The 19,417-nt window shown below is 42.4% G+C and overlaps 1 protein-coding gene across 2 annotated transcripts in view; it reads left to right on the forward strand.

The window, feature by feature from the left end:
- The first annotated feature begins 532 nt into the window (after positions 1-532).
- The window catches only part of Pdgfc (platelet derived growth factor C), a 162,859-nt gene continuing 143,974 nt past the window's right edge, over positions 533-19,417 (forward strand). For both annotated transcript variants that reach the window (XM_021195716.2, XM_021195715.2), the window contains exon 1: positions 533-1,675. Coding sequence is in view for 1 of the 2 variants with exons in the window: in XM_021195715.2 (XP_021051374.1) it covers positions 1,558-1,675 (118 nt within the window). In the remaining variant the exon portion in view is untranslated. The remainder of the gene's footprint in view (positions 1,676-19,417) is intronic.

Below are 19,417 nucleotides of genomic sequence, written 5' to 3' on the forward strand. Positions count from 1 at the left end.
CCAGGACAACCTGTATGTGAATTGCCACACTATGTCCCCAGACACTCTAGGAGCTGGATTTCACTGTCATGCAGTACCCACTTGCAAAGGACAGGAACTCTTCTGCTCAGTGGTACCCTCTACCCCCAGTTCCTCTCCAAACAGGGTTCATTTGGATACAGTGCTACATGGCTTCAATTCATGTTACAACTCGAACTTTTTATCTTTACTTTTGATTTATTCATCCTCCTTCAGACAGAGCCATTCTGGAAGGATCTTAAGTCCAACTTCCCTCCTTCAGTGCAGAACTCTGGCCAGGAGTCCTGACAAAGCGCTTTGGGAGTGGGGATCCCCTTAGGAATGAAAGACAAGTCACAGCCAGGGAGAGCCAGAAGAGAAGGAGTGGCTGTCCTCTCCTCCTCTCTCTCTCTCTCTCTCTCTCTCTCTCTCTCTCTCTCTCTCTCTCTCTCTCTCTCTCTCTCTCTCTCTCTCTCTCTCTCTCTCTGTTTGCAACACCCTTGAACAGCCCGCAGGCTCCTTATTTGGGGTTAGGGGCGCCCAGGGGAAAGGAAACCTGGGGGGTGGGGGGCGCCTGGCGGCATTCCTCGCCGCAGTGTGGGCTCCGTCTGCCGCGGGGCCCGCAGTGCCCCCTGTCTGCGCCAGCACCTGTTGGCCCGCCAGCTGGCCGCCCGCGCCCCCCGCGCCCCCCGCGCCCGCCCGGCCGCCCGCCCCGCGCCCCGCGCGCCGCCCGCTGGGGGAAAGTGGAGACGGGGAGGGGACAAGAGCGATCCTCCAGGCCAGCCGGGCCTTCCCTTAGCCGCCTGTGCTTAGCAGCCACCGCTCCTCAGCCCTGCGTCCTGCCCTGCCCTAGGGCAGGCATCCGAGCGCTCGCGACTCCGAGTCGCCCAAGCTCTCCGGGCTTCCTGCAGCACTTCGCCGGTACCCGAGGGAACTTCAGTGGCCACCGACTGCAGCAAGGAGGCTCCGCGGTGGATCCGAGCCAGTCCCGAGACGCCCCCGCGGCCTCTCTGCCCGCCCGGGACCCGCGCGGCACTCGCAGGGCACGGTCCCCTCCCCCCAGGTGGGGGTGGGGCGCCGCCTGCCGCCCCGATCAGCAGCTTTGTCATTGATCCCAAGGTGCTCGCCTCGCTGCCGACCTGGCTTCCAGTCTGACTCGGCGGGACCTCGAGTCCTCGCCTGTGTCCTGTCCCCCAAACTGACAGGTGCTCCCTGCGAGTCGCCACGACTCATCGCCGCTCCCCCGCGTCCCCACCCCTTCTTTCCTCCCTCGCCTACCCCCACCCCCCGCACTTCGGCACAGCTCAGGATTTGTTTAAACCTTGGGAAACTGGTTCAGGTCCAGGTTTTGCTTTGATCCTTTTCAAAAACTGGAGACACAGAAGAGGGCTCTAGGAAAAACTTTTGGATGGGATTATGTGGAAACTACCCTACGATTCTCCGCTGCCAGAGCCGGCCAGGCGCTTCCACCGCAGCGCAGCCTTTCCCCGGCTGGGCTGAGCCTTGGAGTCGTCGCTTCCCCAGTGCCCGCCGCGAGTGAGCCCTCGCCCCAGCAGCCAAATGCTCCTCCTCGGCCTCCTCCTGCTGACATCTGCCCTGGCCGGCCAGAGAACAGGGACTCAGGCTGAGTCCAACCTGAGCAGCAAGTTGCAGCTCTCCAGCGACAAGGAGCAGAACGGTGAGTCTCGCCCCCTCCTCCCTCTTCCCGCGTCTCTCTGTGCGTTCCGGTTGGCATTGTGCGGTGGCATGTGGGGTCCTCCAGCCTTGGAGCTGATGGTCGCGTCTCTGGCGCTGCAGATGGGAGTTCGTGAGTCCGCGTGCACTTTCAGGGGTGGGGGCGGATTTCGGGAGTTTGCAACTTCCGAAGCTCACTGGGCAGAGGGAGCGGGAAGTGCCCCGCAACCTCAGGTTGGAGAGGACGCACGGGCTATGGGAAGGATTGGAAAAGTCAACTGCGACCACATTGCTAGATGGCATATGGCCAGAGTTACAAGTAAAAGAACTGCCTTTAAGAAGAAATCCCAAAATGAATGAGTCATGGCAAGTTTGACTTTAAGCAGGTATGGGGGGGGGCGGTTTAAGAATGGAGAGTTCAGGAAAGGTATTAAAGTCCTTAATTGAAACACTGTATTACGGGAAGGCAGGCACCAATAAAGAATTAGGTGAGAAATACAGAGGTCAAGAGGCCACTTGGACATTTTCAAAGGAATTGGTTATGGTTTTTCTCTTGCACTTTTTTTTTAAAGCATGCCTTTGTGCCCTGAAACCCTCACCTTTTGGTGGTGTATTTTTTTGTATGTTCATGAATGACTATTTTGTGTGTGTTGGAAGCGACTTAATCCTGCATAGGAAATGAGAATTACTTTCAGCTTTCAAGTGTACCTGAAATGTTTAGAAAACTTTCAGATGCAAGTTCCCCTGGGCTGGGATTGCACAGAGCTGGAGAAAAGCTTCTTTCATAAGTCCAGGGAAGCTTCGGGTGCGTAATTTGCTTAGCCTCTGAACCCCATATGATTCACATCATTCAATTTCTAAACTCCTTTGCTCTTGATCTACCATTATAAAGCCATTTTTGAGACTCTTTTGTAAATAGAAATTTTATACCACACATGAAACCACAATGTTAATGTAGGCAGTCTAAAACTGGAATATTAAATACCCTGTTTACAAGTGGAGGTTCTTGCTGCTATTTAAGAGGAAATATACATGTTTTTCTACTTTGTCATCTGTTTACAATGCAACTTCACTAGCCAGGTAAGATGCCTTCGAGAGACAGTTGGAAAATGAGGATGGAGTGACATTTTCTATATATAGGGGATGCTTCAAGGCTTCACATCTGGATTTCAACTCTATAAAGTACACATCTTAAAACAAAGTCCAAAAATACATATGTACTCTTCATCATTCCTGTGCGTTGCTGGGCCAGGATATAGCATGGTGTTTCTTGTTATGCTTGTTCCTTACCTCTGGCTAATGTGATGGCATGTGGCACCTTAAGGCTCTTGAATTGCTGATCAAAGGGCAGCCTAGTGATCTATCTATAATCATAGGGCCTGCAGAGACCTTAGAGATCAAAGGAGCCACAACACCAGCTATACCCAGGCAGGAAGCAAATCCAACCAACCTTTGTCCTTTCTAATACAAAATAAATGTCTAGTTTAAAATATTGCTTTTTACTAGATCTCCATAGCAACACAGCTTCAACTTATCACTGCACAGTGCTCCTTTCTATTTCTAGTCCCTCATCTCCTATTGCTGGGTCCCAGCATCCCTTGTTCTCCTTGCTACTTTTGCATCCTTTTGCTTTTTCCTTGCAGTCCTTTCTCATGACCTACATGCTATCATCACTTTGCAATGAGTCCCAGAGCTTTCAGCTGGCTGCAGCTAGCTACTGGGTAGTTTCACATCCTCAGAAGATGGGAGTTCAGTAAGCCAGGCCACACACATTCTGGTGCCATCTGATGCTGGGCCATTCTCATTCCTAAGATGCATGATGCTAAAAATAGTCTAGTCATTTCCTAATCTGTGTGCAGAGGATCTGGCTATGTTTAGCTCTTTGGAGGGGTTGGCAGCAGGAAGAAGAGGGGAGAGGAACTACTCACCTTAATAGTTTTCAAACTAAGAGAGGTAGTATTAGCTAACACTAGGGGGCAACATAGAGCTATTTTTCTGCACATGCTCAGGTTGACTTTTAGGGTTTCAGGGCTTGAGAATAACAGGTGGGCATGGAAGAAGAGCACTCTGGAATGTGACCAGATTTCTTGGAATAGCAACAGCTTCTTTTTTCTTTTCTTTGACTTCTCAAAGTGCCACTTCCTTACACTGGTTATTTTCCACCTTCATATGGGGTTGTGCTTGAGTTTTGATTGACCTGTTGCTCTTTGTGTTGATGATTGGTTCTGTAGTTATGAACCTTCTTAACAGTTCCCTTAGACAATGCCAGGGTTCAACTTGATTCACGTAAAGGCCTTCTAAGGGCCAACCACAAAGTGTCCAAATTGATCTTGTTTTGTGATCATAAGAGGTTGGTTCTGTTTTCAAGTCTCCCCTCCTCTCTATGGTGCTCATATTCCTAGCACTGATTAATATCTGTAACAATTTGATGTCATAAGTAGAAATTGGGTGCTATATTTGTTACAAGTGTGCTAAATATGCACACTTGGAATAGAGCATATGGACATGACTCAGAATTAGGGAATAGGACCATTTACCCAGTTACCAGTTACTAGATTGTTATTTGTTTCCCATTTTAAGTTTATAGCTCTTGCTATTTGAATGTAGCATACTTTTATCTTTTCATCCCAATGTCAGTGATGGAACTCACGCCTCACAAGTATTATATAAGCACTATCCCAGTGAAACTTACCCCAGCTCTTCTTCAACCCTATTGTTATTCCATACCCTGATGGCTCCAATATGAAGCCAGGCTTTCTAGATGTTTCCTTGAGGAAATGAGTTGAAAAATAACCTTTACCTACTTGGAGAACATCTGGTTGTTAAACACTAGGAGGAAATACTTAATGTTGGCAAAGCACTAGCTTTAGATGACAACGCCTACTATGAGGTGCTGGAGTTCTTCTATTGAGTTCCAATAAGGAGGAATTACATAGATATTCAGAAGCCACAAGTTTAAAGGCTCAGTTTGCACATCAGATGTAGCAAAAAGATACCAACTACCAAAGCTATCTGTGGAGCTATGCCTCACTTGTCTTACATAAGTGGCTTTACCTGACCCCTAATCTAAAGTTTTTCTTGCTGTCCTCATTCTCCCTAAACACCTTGGGTTTTGACTTAGAGTTTGTCTTTATTAAGGCTCATTTATGAGCAGCAGTTACAGCGTATGCTCTTTCCTAAGGGAAGGTTTCATGGTTCTTGGGGCAACTTCCCTTGGGGAGAATGGTCCACTAGAAATGCTTTTGAATGTTTGGTCCATCTTTTAGTGCTAGCTCTTTACACTGCTGCCACAAGCCTTCACGTGATCAAACAGAGCCCGCATTTTACCCTTTAGATAGGAACCTGGAAGCTCTTTTGTGAACAAACTGATCAGAGTCTTTAGAAAGATGCTCAACAGTACTCAGGCTCTGACTTGGGGCTCCAAGGACTTTCCTGCAAGGCAGTCCTTAAGTTTTGGAGTATGACCTTTGTAACATATTTTTGTTTTTTATTAGCTTTAAGAAGAAACTTCCTCCTATGGTTCTGTTCTGTATGAGAGAGCTGAGACAGCTGAATAAGGAGAGAACAATTATGTAATGTTGAGTGTGACCCTTTCCTTCCAATGGCTGGGGTTTGGAAGTCCTGTACCAGCTGCTACAGTCTATATGGAGTCCGACATACATTACATTAAATTTAAAAGGTATTCAGGAAGTATAAAGGCCTTGTAGAAGCTTTGCAGATGGGCATGGAATGTGTTAAGTCCTTCTGAACAGATGCTGGGATGGGAACTGAGCTTTCTCAGTAGTTCCAGCTTGACTGATACAGAAGAGTGGCATGGCTTTCTCAGTCAGCTAAGCAATGCCCATGTCTTATCTTTTTTACCTTCTTAAAATCTCCTTATCTGTCTTACACTCACTTCTACCTTTGTGCTTGCAATGTCTGTAGTGCTAATATTATTAGTTCCATATTTCTTACATAAAATTATGATAATCTGATGCATATCAATTTATATAAAACACCCACAAATCAAATATTTCCAAGACCACTAAAATTGTCCCCATAGCTTTGTGTAGTGTCAGTCAAAATACCACGTCATAATTGTAGTTCCTTCATTAGATTATTTTCATTTTAATGTTTTAAGTCATTTATTTGAAACTGTTGTCTGTAGCCAGAATATCTCTGTATTTTTTGTGTAATTTCCCATTCACTTATTAAACAATATGTGCTGTGTATTTATTTCCACATCTGGCTTCAACTATGGGCAAAACACTATCCTTTCCTTTCCCCTATGAATCTATCTAGAGGTTAATTTCCTGTTAATGTACCCTAGTACTTCTCCTGTAATGTTAAAATGGGAAAATGTTTGCAGTGGGCCGACTCTTCCACCAGCACAAACGGTCTAGCCATTCAAAGCTGCCTGGCACAGACTCAAGTCTAGGAAAAGCTCCTTCAACTCTGGGTCTCAGCGTTGAGCGGTCAGTGTCTCTATCATGCCACCAGTAAAGCTTTCTGACACTGGACCTAAACTCAGTAGAGACTGTAGGTAAACTTACAGGATGGACCTAAAATGAAGGGGTGTGGTTTCTTTTGGTTGCCCCTCACCTACTTGCAACCTTTGGGCTTCCCCTTTAAAGGATTGTGCTTAGAAGAGACGGAGGCAGACATGGGCACACCAGTGGCTTAGTTATCTGTCTGTGCCCCTGGAAAATACTAACCACTATTCCTTTGTATAAGTTGTAACTTCTTGTCATGGATATTAGACACAGCTTCTCCCAGGACAGATTTTGCTGACCCTTCAGTCAAAACTAGCCAATTTACCTGTCTTGTCAAATATAATAGTATAATTAGCTTCATAGAACTTTCAATGCTTTGTTTCTTGTTTCTTGATTTTTTTTTTTCTTTTCCTTTCTCTCCACTTCTTTTAATTGTCTGTTCTTCCCTCTCTTACTATGGAGTGAGTTTTTTGAGAGCATGGGCCTAGTCTAATTTGCTCTCTGTAGGAGCTATAGCACCTGGATCAGGGTGTAGAAAATTCTGTGTTCTCATTAAATATCTGTGAAATGTTGTTTTTATAGCAAGACGGTAGCATCTTCTATAGAAGCAAATCCTTTTGAAAGATGCCTTCCATATTGTTTAGCCTTTTCATTGGAAGATAAAGTTGGAAATGGTGGGACACATCAGAATACTACTTGATGATGTTGATGAACCTACCAAATCTCCAAGGGTGTTGTGTCCACAGTGGGCAGGTTTTCTAGATATGATGATATTGGCTTCTCTCTTAAAAGTGCTATTTGTTTATGTACATGCATTGCGCTTGCTGAGGATGGGGAATTGATATGAACCAAGACTCCTGAAAATGGTAAGTAGATGAGAAGCCAGCAAAATTGGGGTGCTTTTCATTTTGAACTTTGGCCCATGAACAGCTTGTACTTTAAAATCCTAGAAACATGCAAGCAGTGCTATGCTGATGGTGTTTGACCTGGGAAGACCCTAGGGTCCACTGATAGGAAAACTGGGTGAGGCCTTAGGAGGAAGACATCCCCTGTAAAGATATGAACAGATAGGTAGCCAATTGCTAATATGATTTCCTTATATTGGGATCAATTAGGCCACTTTAAAGCATTTCTTTTATATATATAAGAAGGTATTGGGCATTGCATTGTGTTCAATTTACAAGACCATTAAAGAAAGAGCTTCAGAATGAGCACATTCAGTTCATAGATCAGCTTGTCTAGCTATTACCTGTGGCGGCGATTCTGCTGTATAAACACAGAACAGTTTGGCAAATGATTAAAACAGCTGCTTTTAAAAATTTTTATCATTCAGTTTCAGAGTCTCACAGCAAACGTGTAAACTGCCAGGTGAGTTGTCTTTAATAGTTCCAGTTGTAATTCAGTATATATTCAGTTTATAACAATTTAGTTTATAATATCTCACTGTTTAATGTTTCAGTTCAGTAACCGACAGTGATGAATGGCCGTTTGACATTAGCAAGCTTGGTTCTACAAGGAGATTTTGTTATGTTTTTTTTGTGTGTGTGTGTGTGTCAGTCTTCTAGTAAACTCTAGAAATCACAGTGTGTTGTTCTGTATAAAAAGATTTGGTTTATTAACATTTTTGTTTTGTAATTACTAAATTTGGAAACTAAGGCTCTGGAAACTATAAGGATGAGATGTCAGACTGATAGTAACACAGAAGCTAAGTCTGTAAATGCAGTATTTTCGTACATCCTAAACATTTTCTACATTTATGCCATTTCCATCACATCACCATAGATATCGGGCCTCATCGATGTTATTTTGGTCCATTGGCGGTGGCATTGCCTGCTTTTTGGAAAATGGTCTTGTTTCCCAGTTGTCATGCCAAAGCTAACTTTAACTGCATTTGCTTCTTTAAGTGTGTTCTGTGGTAATTCTTCTAAGTTTCAGACAATGATGCTTTTGTACCTGGCTTCTTCCCTTTCCGATTGTAGTTGAGTCATTTCTCAGACAAAAGAGGTGTGTTGCTGTACACCTCATGAGGAATCCAGACTCCCACCTCTAAGAGGCCCACAAATGTAAGTTCAAGGTTATGAGTTTCCATGGCTGGAGAGTCCCCTGTGCATTGGTAAGCCGACAAGAGCCACCAGGAAGGCTCCGTGCCTTTAGTGTGAGCATGGGTCTTAGAGGCTCTGTAAGTCTCTCATGTTGAGGCGCTTTAGGAATTCCTAGGAGTGCCTGTCAGGGAGCATACTTTTACTCTATGCTTGCAAGTACACAGTCCATCTGCAAGCATCCCATGAGGTACTAAGCTAATAACTTAGTGAAGTTACCACAGCTAGTGAAAGGGTCTACTTAAATCTTACTCCGAGACTGACCTTGGAGTCGTGTGCCTTGTCTTTACGAAACTGATCTTGTATGCTTTATTAGGACATTGCTTTCAATCAACAAATAAAAATGAGCTTGTGATCTGTGCCCGGCTCAGCCCTAGGTGCTGGGGTTCTGCTGGATACATGAAGAACTTGTTGCTCCTTCCCCCCCTCTTCCTCCCTCTTCATTTAAAAAACTCTGGTCTTGCTTTGTAGTTCAAGTCGGCCTTGGTCCTGATCTCACTCTGATTTTCAAACTCCCCATCCTCCTGCCTCATCTTTCTGAGTGCTGGGGCCATTACTGCCCTTGACATCTGCTACAGGAGGTTGGCAGAACTGTCCTCATGTGCTTTACCTCATGTGCTATCAGTTCTGTGTCAGCAATCACATAGGAATGAAGAGGACCGATGGTACTTAGCGTCTCCATCTGAATGGCTGATTTTGTCTGGATAGGAGGGTCAGGGAGAAATGTTCCTTTAAGGAGAAGCTGAATTGATTTGAAATGAGTCCTGGGGTAAAGGAAAACATTCTACAGAGGGAAGAGCCTGAGCAAAACAACAGAGGCAAGAACAGTCTAGACTCTAGAGCCCAGGCTGGAAGGGTGGAAAGTTGTCCTGACCGCGTGTGTTTGATGTCTGATGCTATTTCAGGGTTTGCTTCCTGCAGCGCTGGCAGGAAACCCAAGGAAAGGCAAAGTTGTTGTCTCGTTTACAATCCAACTGAAAAATTAAGATTTTTCATTATTCTCTAAGCAGGCGTGTAGGGACAGTGGTCTCCCTTGGTGTTGGTGGTTAATTGCTTATTGTCTGAAGTTTTCTGCTCTCTCAGTAGTTAGGCATATTCTGAATTGGCTCCATGAGCAAGATGCATGGTCTCTGCTCCAGCTCCCAAGCCCTGCCCACTTCACACTCTTCTGTATGGCCTCCTTTATGTAAACAAAGAGCTATTTTCACACTTCATTCATGAAATAGATGGCATGCAGAAGGCGGCTGGGGGAGGGCTCCAGAGGTTGACAGGAAGCTGCTTCTGTTACAGGCCCTCAGTATAATGACAGTGTTACTTAACTATGGACCACAGCCTTAAGACTTTTCAGGGAACAGGAATTCAAGTTATTGATATTCAAGTTATTAATATTTAAAATATTAATCTCCCAGAGATGTCTTTGCCAAATCAGTTCTCTCGTGAGGTTCATTCTGGGCCCTGTATATATAACAATGCTTACACCATCTTATGATGGTTAAGACTAGAAATGACTAAATTGTGGTGGGTATGCTGTGTTGGTGTGTTGCCACTCTTTGAGACTATACTGTTTGCACTCCAGGAAATCCTTGCTCCTGGGTGAATGCTATTTTAAACATTTCAGTGTTTGTAAGATGGAGGGAGGCCTCTGGCTTAAGTATGTCCAGCTGTCCTCTGCACCTGCCCTTGTATCACAAAATAGATTGGATGCCATCAACAACAGAAGTTAAACTTCTATGACACTTATGCTGTTTCTGGCTGTTCTTCTTTTGCTGGCTACTTATAAGGACATCTGTCTTCTAACAGTCATATCTTTTATCTTTCCTCTCTACTGAGGGATAAATCACAGCTTATATCCCATACTGCCACACACACTCATAGCTAGGTTGATTAGAAATGTAAATTGGAAGGCATTAAAGTGCCATAATTTCCCTTTCTATGCGAGTAGAGTGTGTTTACAATCAGTGCATTGAGGAATATTTGCTTGAGATGTGAGCAAGATGTGAACAGAGGAGATGAAAGAAATATTCATCTTTCTTTGGGGAGGGGGGTATGAGACATCATTTTTCTACACAGCCCTGGCTTTCCTGGAACTCATTACGAAGATCAGGCTGGCTAGAAATGCCCAGTGGGTGCTTTCTCATTGATTTTGGGAAACAGGGACAGTTCAAAGCATTTACTTCTGACTTGTGTTTTAAACCTAGACTTGATTATGGGGGCTGAGGTTCATTGTTTAAGAACCTGGGAAACGCCGGTCGTGGTGGTGCACGCCTTTAATCCCAGCACTTGGGAGGCAGAGGCAGGTGGATTTCTGAGTTCGAGGCCAGCCTAGCCTACAAAGTGAGTCCCAGGACAGCCAGGACTCTACAGAGAAACCCTGCCTCGAAACACCCCCCCCCCNNCAAAAAAAAAAAAAAAAAAAAAGAACTTGGGAAACACCATAAGTCCACAGTAATGATTGGTAAGGTGTATCCTGTCTTTAAATCACTGAAGAATACATGTGTAAGGCTGTTTCCAGTAATAACAATAAAACATAGGATCACCAATAAATCGATCTGAATTCACTAGAGTGATATTTAGGCACTGGAAAAAGATTAAAGTTTGATACATTTGGATTGAAAAGCCTGTATCTAAACATCTACAGCCAAAGGGAGGTGACCTAGGGGCAGAGTGGAGTGTGTTGTTCTGTTCTTGTTCTTGTTGTTGATGATGATGATGAAGATGATGACAGTAATCTAATTAAATTGGATGCAATAGTGTCTCAATCTCTGTACACAGTTCACTGTACTGTTGCTGACATTCCATTAGCACACGAAGAGCCTCACAATATCAAGACCACACATCATACACAAAGCAGGCACATTTTCATAGCTTTTGATGCAATTTTCTATCCATTAGCGGTATAGATGATGATTGCAGCAGAATCTTGCTATGTGTTGATCATTGTGGTCAAAATCATCTTGACTATTTCTACACGAAGCAGCCATCTAAAAATAGCATAGCCCCGCAGGTTGAGTTCTGGCCAGGATATTGAGAGCTTAATCTAGAAACTTAATTGGTGACAGTAAATCATTAAAGAGTAACTTTCATTTCTGTTTTCTTGAGCATATTTGCAGACTTGAAGTTTAAAGGCATGATTAAGCACATGAAATAAGGAATTACATAATCTCTCTGCTTCTTAAAAAGAGTTTTTCTTTCCTGGTGGAAATTTATTTTTAATCTGTACCGATAACTTTTAATAGGCATCAGTTGGGCACCCCATTAAGCTAACTGCTTTAAAATGATTTCCTTCTAGAGCCTGCATTTACATCTTAGGAAACCAATTAGCTTGTCTGGATTTCCCATTTTCCTTGCAGTCCTCCTCTACAGCCTGCTCAGCATAGTTTGTCCAGCATAGAAAAAACCCTTGGAGGTATGGGCCTTCTGGAAGAAGTGTAAATGCCACACTTATCATTGGGGAAAAACATACACGAGGAAATGGGCCTCATCTGCTATATCTGCCGAACATTTAAAATGGCATAAAGCACAGGAAATACTTTTGGCATGTGGGAATGTGCAGCGTTTCCAAACTACAAACACTGTTCTGCAAAGTTCCCCGGTAGTGGTGAATTATATGAGACCACGTCCATCTAAGCACGGCTTGTTTAACTACCTTGTGGTTCTGGGGCTCATTCAAACACTCTTAAACAAAATAAAGGGAATGGATGTAATAACTTCTTTATGGAAAGTCCATAAAAAGCTAGAGGGCCATGTAAACAAATTGGGTCATTTACTAGATGTTTAAGTGATAGATCTGCAGTCCAAATTTAGGGCTGCATGTGATGTTTTATAGGGTCGCTCCTGTGCTCTACCTTGAGACTAAGGGGATAAACTTGGCTGTTTGTGTGTTTGTTTCTGTCTAGCACATGAAATGCCACCATTGCTATTTTGTAGTATACCTTGAAAACACCTAAGATTTGGTCCATGCACTTTGTCTATTATGTGTGAGAAGTTGAATTGGCCTACTTTTTGGTAACACAGTGTTCTATTAAAGGAAAATATGATGATTGAAATTGAAATTTTCCTTTTGGGCTCAGACATGTCTAAACTAATTATAAAATAATTGTTCTGGCTCACAAGAGTAGACCTATAACTACAGCCATGTAAAATAGAAATCCAACAGCAGTTATGATTTATGGTCACTGTAACTCTGCTTGTCTTGAATTTAACCTCATATGACCAACCTTATATGACACTGATTTTTCTTCTTAGAGAATTAAATCTGAGATCTGTTCCCAGTTCTCCTCTCAGTAGACTATTCTTTCTGCATCAGAATATTCCTTTTCCTTCTCTGAAATTTAGCCTGATAGTTGTGTCAGTCTGGTTTAGAACATGGGGCCTGGAAAGGTGGTGCCATAAACCTTTCACAATAGGTAGACAGCAGAAGCCAAGCATACTTGCGGGCATCAGAGTGAGCAGAAGATGTCCAATAATTTCTACTTTGATTCTATAGCATATTTTAATTCTCTGGCATCCCTAAGTTCTGCTTGGTTTATTTGGCTTTAAATGAGGTAAATGTGTAAGTAAGCCATCATATCAAACAAACAAACAAAACAAAAAATAAATGAACCTTCCTATTCTTTAACTGACAGTGTAACACACTGGCCACTCTATGTGTTGCTGTTAGAAGTTTGACAGAGGAAATAAGTCCTCTGGCTCCCAGGTTTTAAGAAAACAATAGACAATGGTGGATACTACCAAGTCTATGTTGTGTATGATTGGCTCTTCTTTCCTTCCTCCCTCTCTTCCTCCCCTCCCTTCGTCTTTTTCTTTCTTTCTTTCTTTCTTTCTTTCTTTCTTTCTTTCTTTCTTTCTTTCTTTCTTTCTTTCTTTCTTTCCTTTCTTTCTTCCTCTCCCTCCCTCCCTCTCTCCCTCCCTCCCTCCCTCCTTTCTTTCTCTTTCTCTCTTTCTTTCTTCCTCTGCCTACCCCCCCCCCTCTTTTTTTAAGTGAAGGTCTTAAGTCTGAAAAACAACATTAAAAAAAACTCTAAGATTTTTCTCTCAAATTGGGAATGTCTGTGATCTTGTACACAAGAGCTGAGGTATGGTTTCACCTCCTTTCTGTAGTTGCATGCATGCTGTCTGTGGATACAAACGTTCTAGATTGAGATGCAAATGATAGAGCAAGGTCAGTTCCTGCTCAAACTATAAGGCCCTGTGGAAGATGAAAAGGTGAATTAGCCTTTGTTACTCAACCTTCCATCACTAAAACAGTTTTCTACATAATCACTTCATAAAGAAACCAGTTTTATTTGGCTTATGGATTTAGGAATTCTCACCCATGATTGGACACTCACTTCTTTATGCCATTGGTAGGGAGCAGTATATCATGGTGGAAGTGCATGTCTGCAAAGCAGAGTAGAGGGAGATGAAGGTACTTGTTTCCTGCTGTATCCTTTAAGGGTATGACCCTGGTGATATAAAAAACTGATACTACACCCTGACAATGCAAAGGTTCTAGCTCCATCTTCCAAAGTGTCATTCTGGGTACCCAGTCATTATTTCATGGACACTTGGTAGATTCTTATGATCAATATAGCTTATTGGTTGATTGGTTGCCTTCAATTCATTTATACCCAAAGGAGGACATACGATACACATCTGAGATCAGTCATGATAGTATACACCTATAATGTCAAGACTAGGAAGCTGAGGCAGGAGGTTGAGTAAGTTCAAGGCTATCTTGACTCAAAATACAAAAAAAAAAAAAAAAAGAAAGAAAGAAAGAATAAAAGAAAGTATAGAGACATTTGATACGAATATTTATTCAGGTTAAAGGTTAAAATAGTATTGGGTATACTTGAAAGAATAGCAAGCTTGTTTTCAAATGGAGTTAAGATGTTGAATCAGGCTGTGAGCAGAGGGCCAGGGAAAACAGATAGCTCCAGTACCTTGCAAAATCAGAGGTAGAGGGAGATTTTTAAGACATAGGAATACAATTTGTCTAAAGTATAACTTGTTTTGACAGTGACATTAACGATAGATCTAAAGGGATGGTCACTAGAAGTCAGAGGAATAAAAAGAACATTTTACTAGCTTCAGAAAAAAAAATCTAGTGAATATCATCCAGGAAGCCAAAGGATGAGCTAATCTAGTTCCTTCCTGAATAGAGATGAAGATGTCTGAGTGCAGCTCAGTGAATAGAATGAGGCATTGCATGGAGAAATCCCTGTGAAGGGCTGGCAGTTCAGGTCAAGGGGGTACTTGCCTTGAAACAGGAAGTGGAAGATGCCAAGGGTCAGGAAGCAACAGAGTCAAGAACAGGTGACCAGTGAAAATGAATTTGGGAACAAAAATGTGAATATTTCAGTGAGACGTGAGGTATCAGAGAATGGCTAAGTAAGGGTGTGAGACCTTGAGGTTTAAGACAGAAACCTATCAGTGTGGTCCCAGAGCAGGAGAGAGAGGAGGCAATGTCTTGTTATAATCGTGGTATGTTTTTTAGGACTTAGGAGATAGGCAGAGGGGAGGGGCAAGCTTCATACATAACAATGGACAAGATTCTGGTTGCCATAGTTGTTATGCATCAAGAAATGCTAGGGACTGTGCATTCCTCCTGATCTTGATTTTTCTAGCTCATTGTCACGTGATACTCATTTTTGTTGTTGTGTAAACTGTGTTTGTGTGTGTGTGGGCAGGTGCGTTTGGAGATTAGAGGACAACTTTGTGGAGTCTGTTATCTTCTTTCATCTTTACATGGGTTCTGAGGGCCAGACATTAAGGTGATAACACCTACCTATACTCCTAGCACTGGGGATGCTGAGGCAGGAGAATTGATGTGAGTTTTGAGGATCAAACTTGTGTTGCCAGGCTTGAGCAGGAGGAGTCCAAATCACTGGCCCTGATGTACTCTGAATAGTTCTCTTCATGACTGCCCCAGACCTGCTTCTCACTGGAGGGGCAGAAAAGATGGGGTCCTCGATATGTCTGCAGGAAAAAAAAAATAGAACTGAAAAGCTGTGTTCTAATTATGAAGGGCTATAGCTGACACATCACGACAGTCAGTAGGACATATGTGGATGCTATTGATGAGGCCTTCATAAGCTATTGAAGGTTCCCAGCCTTTAGGTTTACATTAGGTTCTTAATCTGATTTAGTCTTAAAATACATATATGCCATCAGTTTAGCATCCTATACTTTCCTCCATTTTATCAAATGTAGTTGATAACTTTAAAAAGAAATCAGTGTATTTACTATATTCAATTCAATGTTTTGCTATGTATGTTTCCTGGAAAAATCACTACCACAGAGCAGTAGACATTCATACCCTCACAGAGTTATCTTGTTGTATATGTGATGCTACCTATTAAAGTTAGAATTCCTTAATATACATTTGTTTGTTTTTTTGTTAGCTAGAGGATTGATCTATCAGGGTGATTGTCCATAGAGGGACTGGAGCTGGACAGATTACAAACCACAGTTCAGTTGCCAGCTGCTGACAATATAGCCCATTTAGTTAGTGCTTGTGACTGGAGTTCTTCACACTTCTTCAAAGCCTACAAGCATTAATGGCCATTTTTTCCCCCGGGCTGTGCTAAAAGCCTTTCCCATTTCTCAATCTGCTCTTCTCAGAATAGTCACCACTTGTAATTGTGGATTCCAATTATCAATGGCTCTTATCTTCCATAACTTTTAAGTGTCAGTCAATAAAGCGGTGAATAATTGTTAGCACAGTGCTTCAGACAGCCGGTCTTGAGTAAAATACAAATAACATATAGACAGAGCACAGCCTGCCCTGCTGCGATGCTGCTGGCTTAAGGATCCCATCATCTGTGATCTTTGAGTCATATGCCTTATTTCACAACCGAGAGATGTAGCTACCGTCTGGCTTCATTTTGAGGAACTAAAAGGGGACCCACAGGATGACCTCAGTCTTTCTGCTTAGACTGAGTAAAATTGATGAACAAAGAACCCAATGGGCAGATTATAATGATGACTACTTAGAATATCATTTCCTCAACCAGAAAACAGAAATGCATTATTTCCAGGAAAAAAAAAAAAAAAAAAAAAAAAAAAAAAAAAAAAAAAAAAAAACACTTCTAAACAGTGAACTTTGTGATAATGTTTCATTACAGTTGATTTTTTTCAGAGAAGAGCGTGATCTACCAAAAGCCTATTTGCAAAAACATCCTTCGGATTCTCTTCCCTTTCTGAAGTTTCCAGTTAACATAAGATGCAACTCAGGTGTTTTCTTCTTAGTTTTAGTTTTCTCTTTGTGCCCTAGGGTTTTGAAATTGATGATTCTAATTTATCCTTTGGAATGCAAATATATTGTAAATCTTTTTGATGTTTGTTTGTTTATTTTAGAGCCACTTAAAAGAAATGTTTTCTTCCTCCTTGGAAATGAAGTTGATTTTTCTCAGCTCTAAACATATGAGATTATGGGAGAATCTTCTGTAGCCCTGGCATGTGGACAAAACAGAAGCAGACCCTGGAGAGAGAGAGTTCAGAATTCATGGCAGGAAGCACATGTTCAGTATGCCAATATTTATGGTGTCACAAGCACACTCAAACCACACATTGCTATTTACGTAAGTGTGTAGTGCATAGAGAGCACAGGCCTGTGCTTTGTGGAAGGCAGCATAATGTTTGGGACCCACAAAACCGGGCCTTTAGTTTCCATTACCGTTACCTTCCTTTCTTCATGAGGGAGAATCACTCATTAATGAATCATATTCAAATTTGAAGTCAGCCACAGTTAGAAGCTGTGACAGTTTGTGGGGAGATAGCCTGGCTCTGTGCTGCCATGGGAACTGTAGGTATTTGCATTCTGGCCCTCAACAGGCCTGGGCTCAGTAAGGACTTAGATGTGATATGCTGTGCTAATTATCCTCTGAACGTGGACTGCTTCATAGACACACAGGTAATTCTTGGCCAATTGTGCGTTATATCTTATTTAGGGTCTCGGCTTGTGTTTCATCACCTTGCAAACACTGACTCACATACTTTCGGTAAGCATACATATTCACTGCCATTTGTACCGCAAATATCTGTATAAGTTACCTTCTGGTAAATTTCTAAAGAGGAAACCATATGAGAGGTATTACTGGGAGTCTGTCCCATCTCTTCTTTCCCAAGATGAATGCATGCAGTAATTTAAGCAAGAATACCAGAGTGAAAAGCATGCTACCAATACAGTGGTACTTGAAATATTTCCCTTAGAAAACAGTGTGTCACATTGGCTGGGATGCCATGACATCAGATGTAAATTCTGACGGATGCCTTTCAAAGGTCCAAGTTCTTTGGGGATTCTTTCTGATGTTACCAATTCCTTAGCTGATTCCAGTATTAAAAACAACTCTCTGGCAAATATCCAATTTACTGAGCATTTTAAACATTTTGTCCATTAGATTTTGCTCTTCGAGCAAAGGTCCTGTGACTCAGTGTCAAAGGTTTCTCTACAAAGTTGTTATTTGAAAGCCGTGATCTTTGTTGCAGAGGGGGTGGGGGGTGGGAGGGTGGGGGGTTGGGAGGATGGGGGGGGGAGGGTGGGGTTGGGGGTTGGGGTTGGGGGTTGGGGTTGTGGGGAGAGTTTTCCTCTTGAAGAATAAAAGAAAAAAAAGATATAAAGAGTAACTCCCAAGTGCACCAATGGAGCTTGACTGTGTAAATCTTTCAACTCAGAAGACAGAGCCCAATATATTTAAGAGTCCTCTTTCTGTTTTGAGCTCTGTAACTTAAACATTGTGCTTTGTTTGTATTCCAAACATTACATTCTCAAGATTTCCTTTAGTGTTTTCGTAAGAAGACAAAATTTAGTATGTTTACTTCACAAATAATTATCTTCAACAGAGATAAAAGACACAAGGAGCTGTTCTTTTTATACTAATTTAGTCAATGTTTTTGTAATCAAAAAAATTGGAAAATGAATATACTTATCCCTGAGAATTTTATATCAAATTTTGATATTAGGGAAAAAAAGTTGAAATCAAATAGAAAAAAGTTCTGTGCAGTTTATTCTGAGAATTTAAGTCAGTTAGAAACTAATAAACAAATCTGAATTTTTTTCCAGGTGACTACAAAGTTGAGCAATGGTGCCAGCTTTTTGTAAATCAATTTGTTAACCATTCCATACAGTAGTCTCTGTGGCTTGGGGACAAACTGCCCTCTGCTACCAAAATTGATTTTCCCAGTGTGTGACACTTAGGTCTTTGTACTGGAGCTGACAGCATGTTAAAGAATACGTCACATCTTAAAACATTAATAGGTTTAGTTCAACTGTGGCCAGTATTGTCAGTGAGTCACAGAAGTGCTGTGCACTGAGACAATGTGAAAGGCATCTGGGCTCTAGGAAGCAGTTAAGTCTTAGCATCTTCCCCAGTGATTCAATGCCAACAGAGAGGTGTGACATTCCTTACCTATCTATTGAATATCTCTGTCATTGAATATCTCTGGGACAGCTGACCTGTAACTTAGCCTACCTCTCCTGCTACTCTGACTTCATGTTCCTGTTTCTGGGTCTTTTGTGACTCCTGTCCACATATGCAGAGAGAGAGTGTTGGTCAAATCAGAGTCAGTTAAAATGTTCACACTTTTCTGGTGGCAGGCAGGCCTAGGAAAAGAGGGTTCAGCCAGTGTTGGTGTCTTGGGGCATGCCTGGGCTTGTCCAAAGAGAAAAGCCACTCAATTTCTGGCATGGGTCTTTTTTATTTTTATTTTTTCCCTTCCTGAAAGTAAAGCCAAAAGTTACAAATCCTGTGTCATCCAATGTGTCATGGCATCTGGCAGGACCAATCCTGTGTCATCTCAGATGGTCCTCACATGTGGTGCTGGGGGGAAGGGGTAGAGGGGCAGGACAGCGGTTCTTCACTTGATGCTGCCCTTTACTTCCTTAGGAATCGGAGGTCATCCGACTAACACACACTAAGGAAATGTGGACTGTTATGACTCATTTGATTCTGGCTTTGCACAGTATAGAAAAATTCTTGCCTAGGAAGGAATTCCTTTCTAAGTGCCAGTCTTCCCCACACAGTCCTCAGCCTCTCTGTCTGAATAGGCAGTTCTCTTTGCACAGGCATTTTTGTGGGCTTAGCTGCTCTGTAACCTCCTCACCCCTCATTAATAATTTCCTGAGGCCAGTTTGTTATAAAGAAACATCATTACCTTGCAAACAGTGTGTGTGTGTGTGTGTGTGTGTGTGTG

Source organism: Mus pahari, chromosome 4, assembly GCF_900095145.1.
Source record: "Mus pahari chromosome 4, PAHARI_EIJ_v1.1, whole genome shotgun sequence".
NCBI classification, from domain to species: Eukaryota; Metazoa; Chordata; class Mammalia; order Rodentia; family Muridae; genus Mus; species Mus pahari.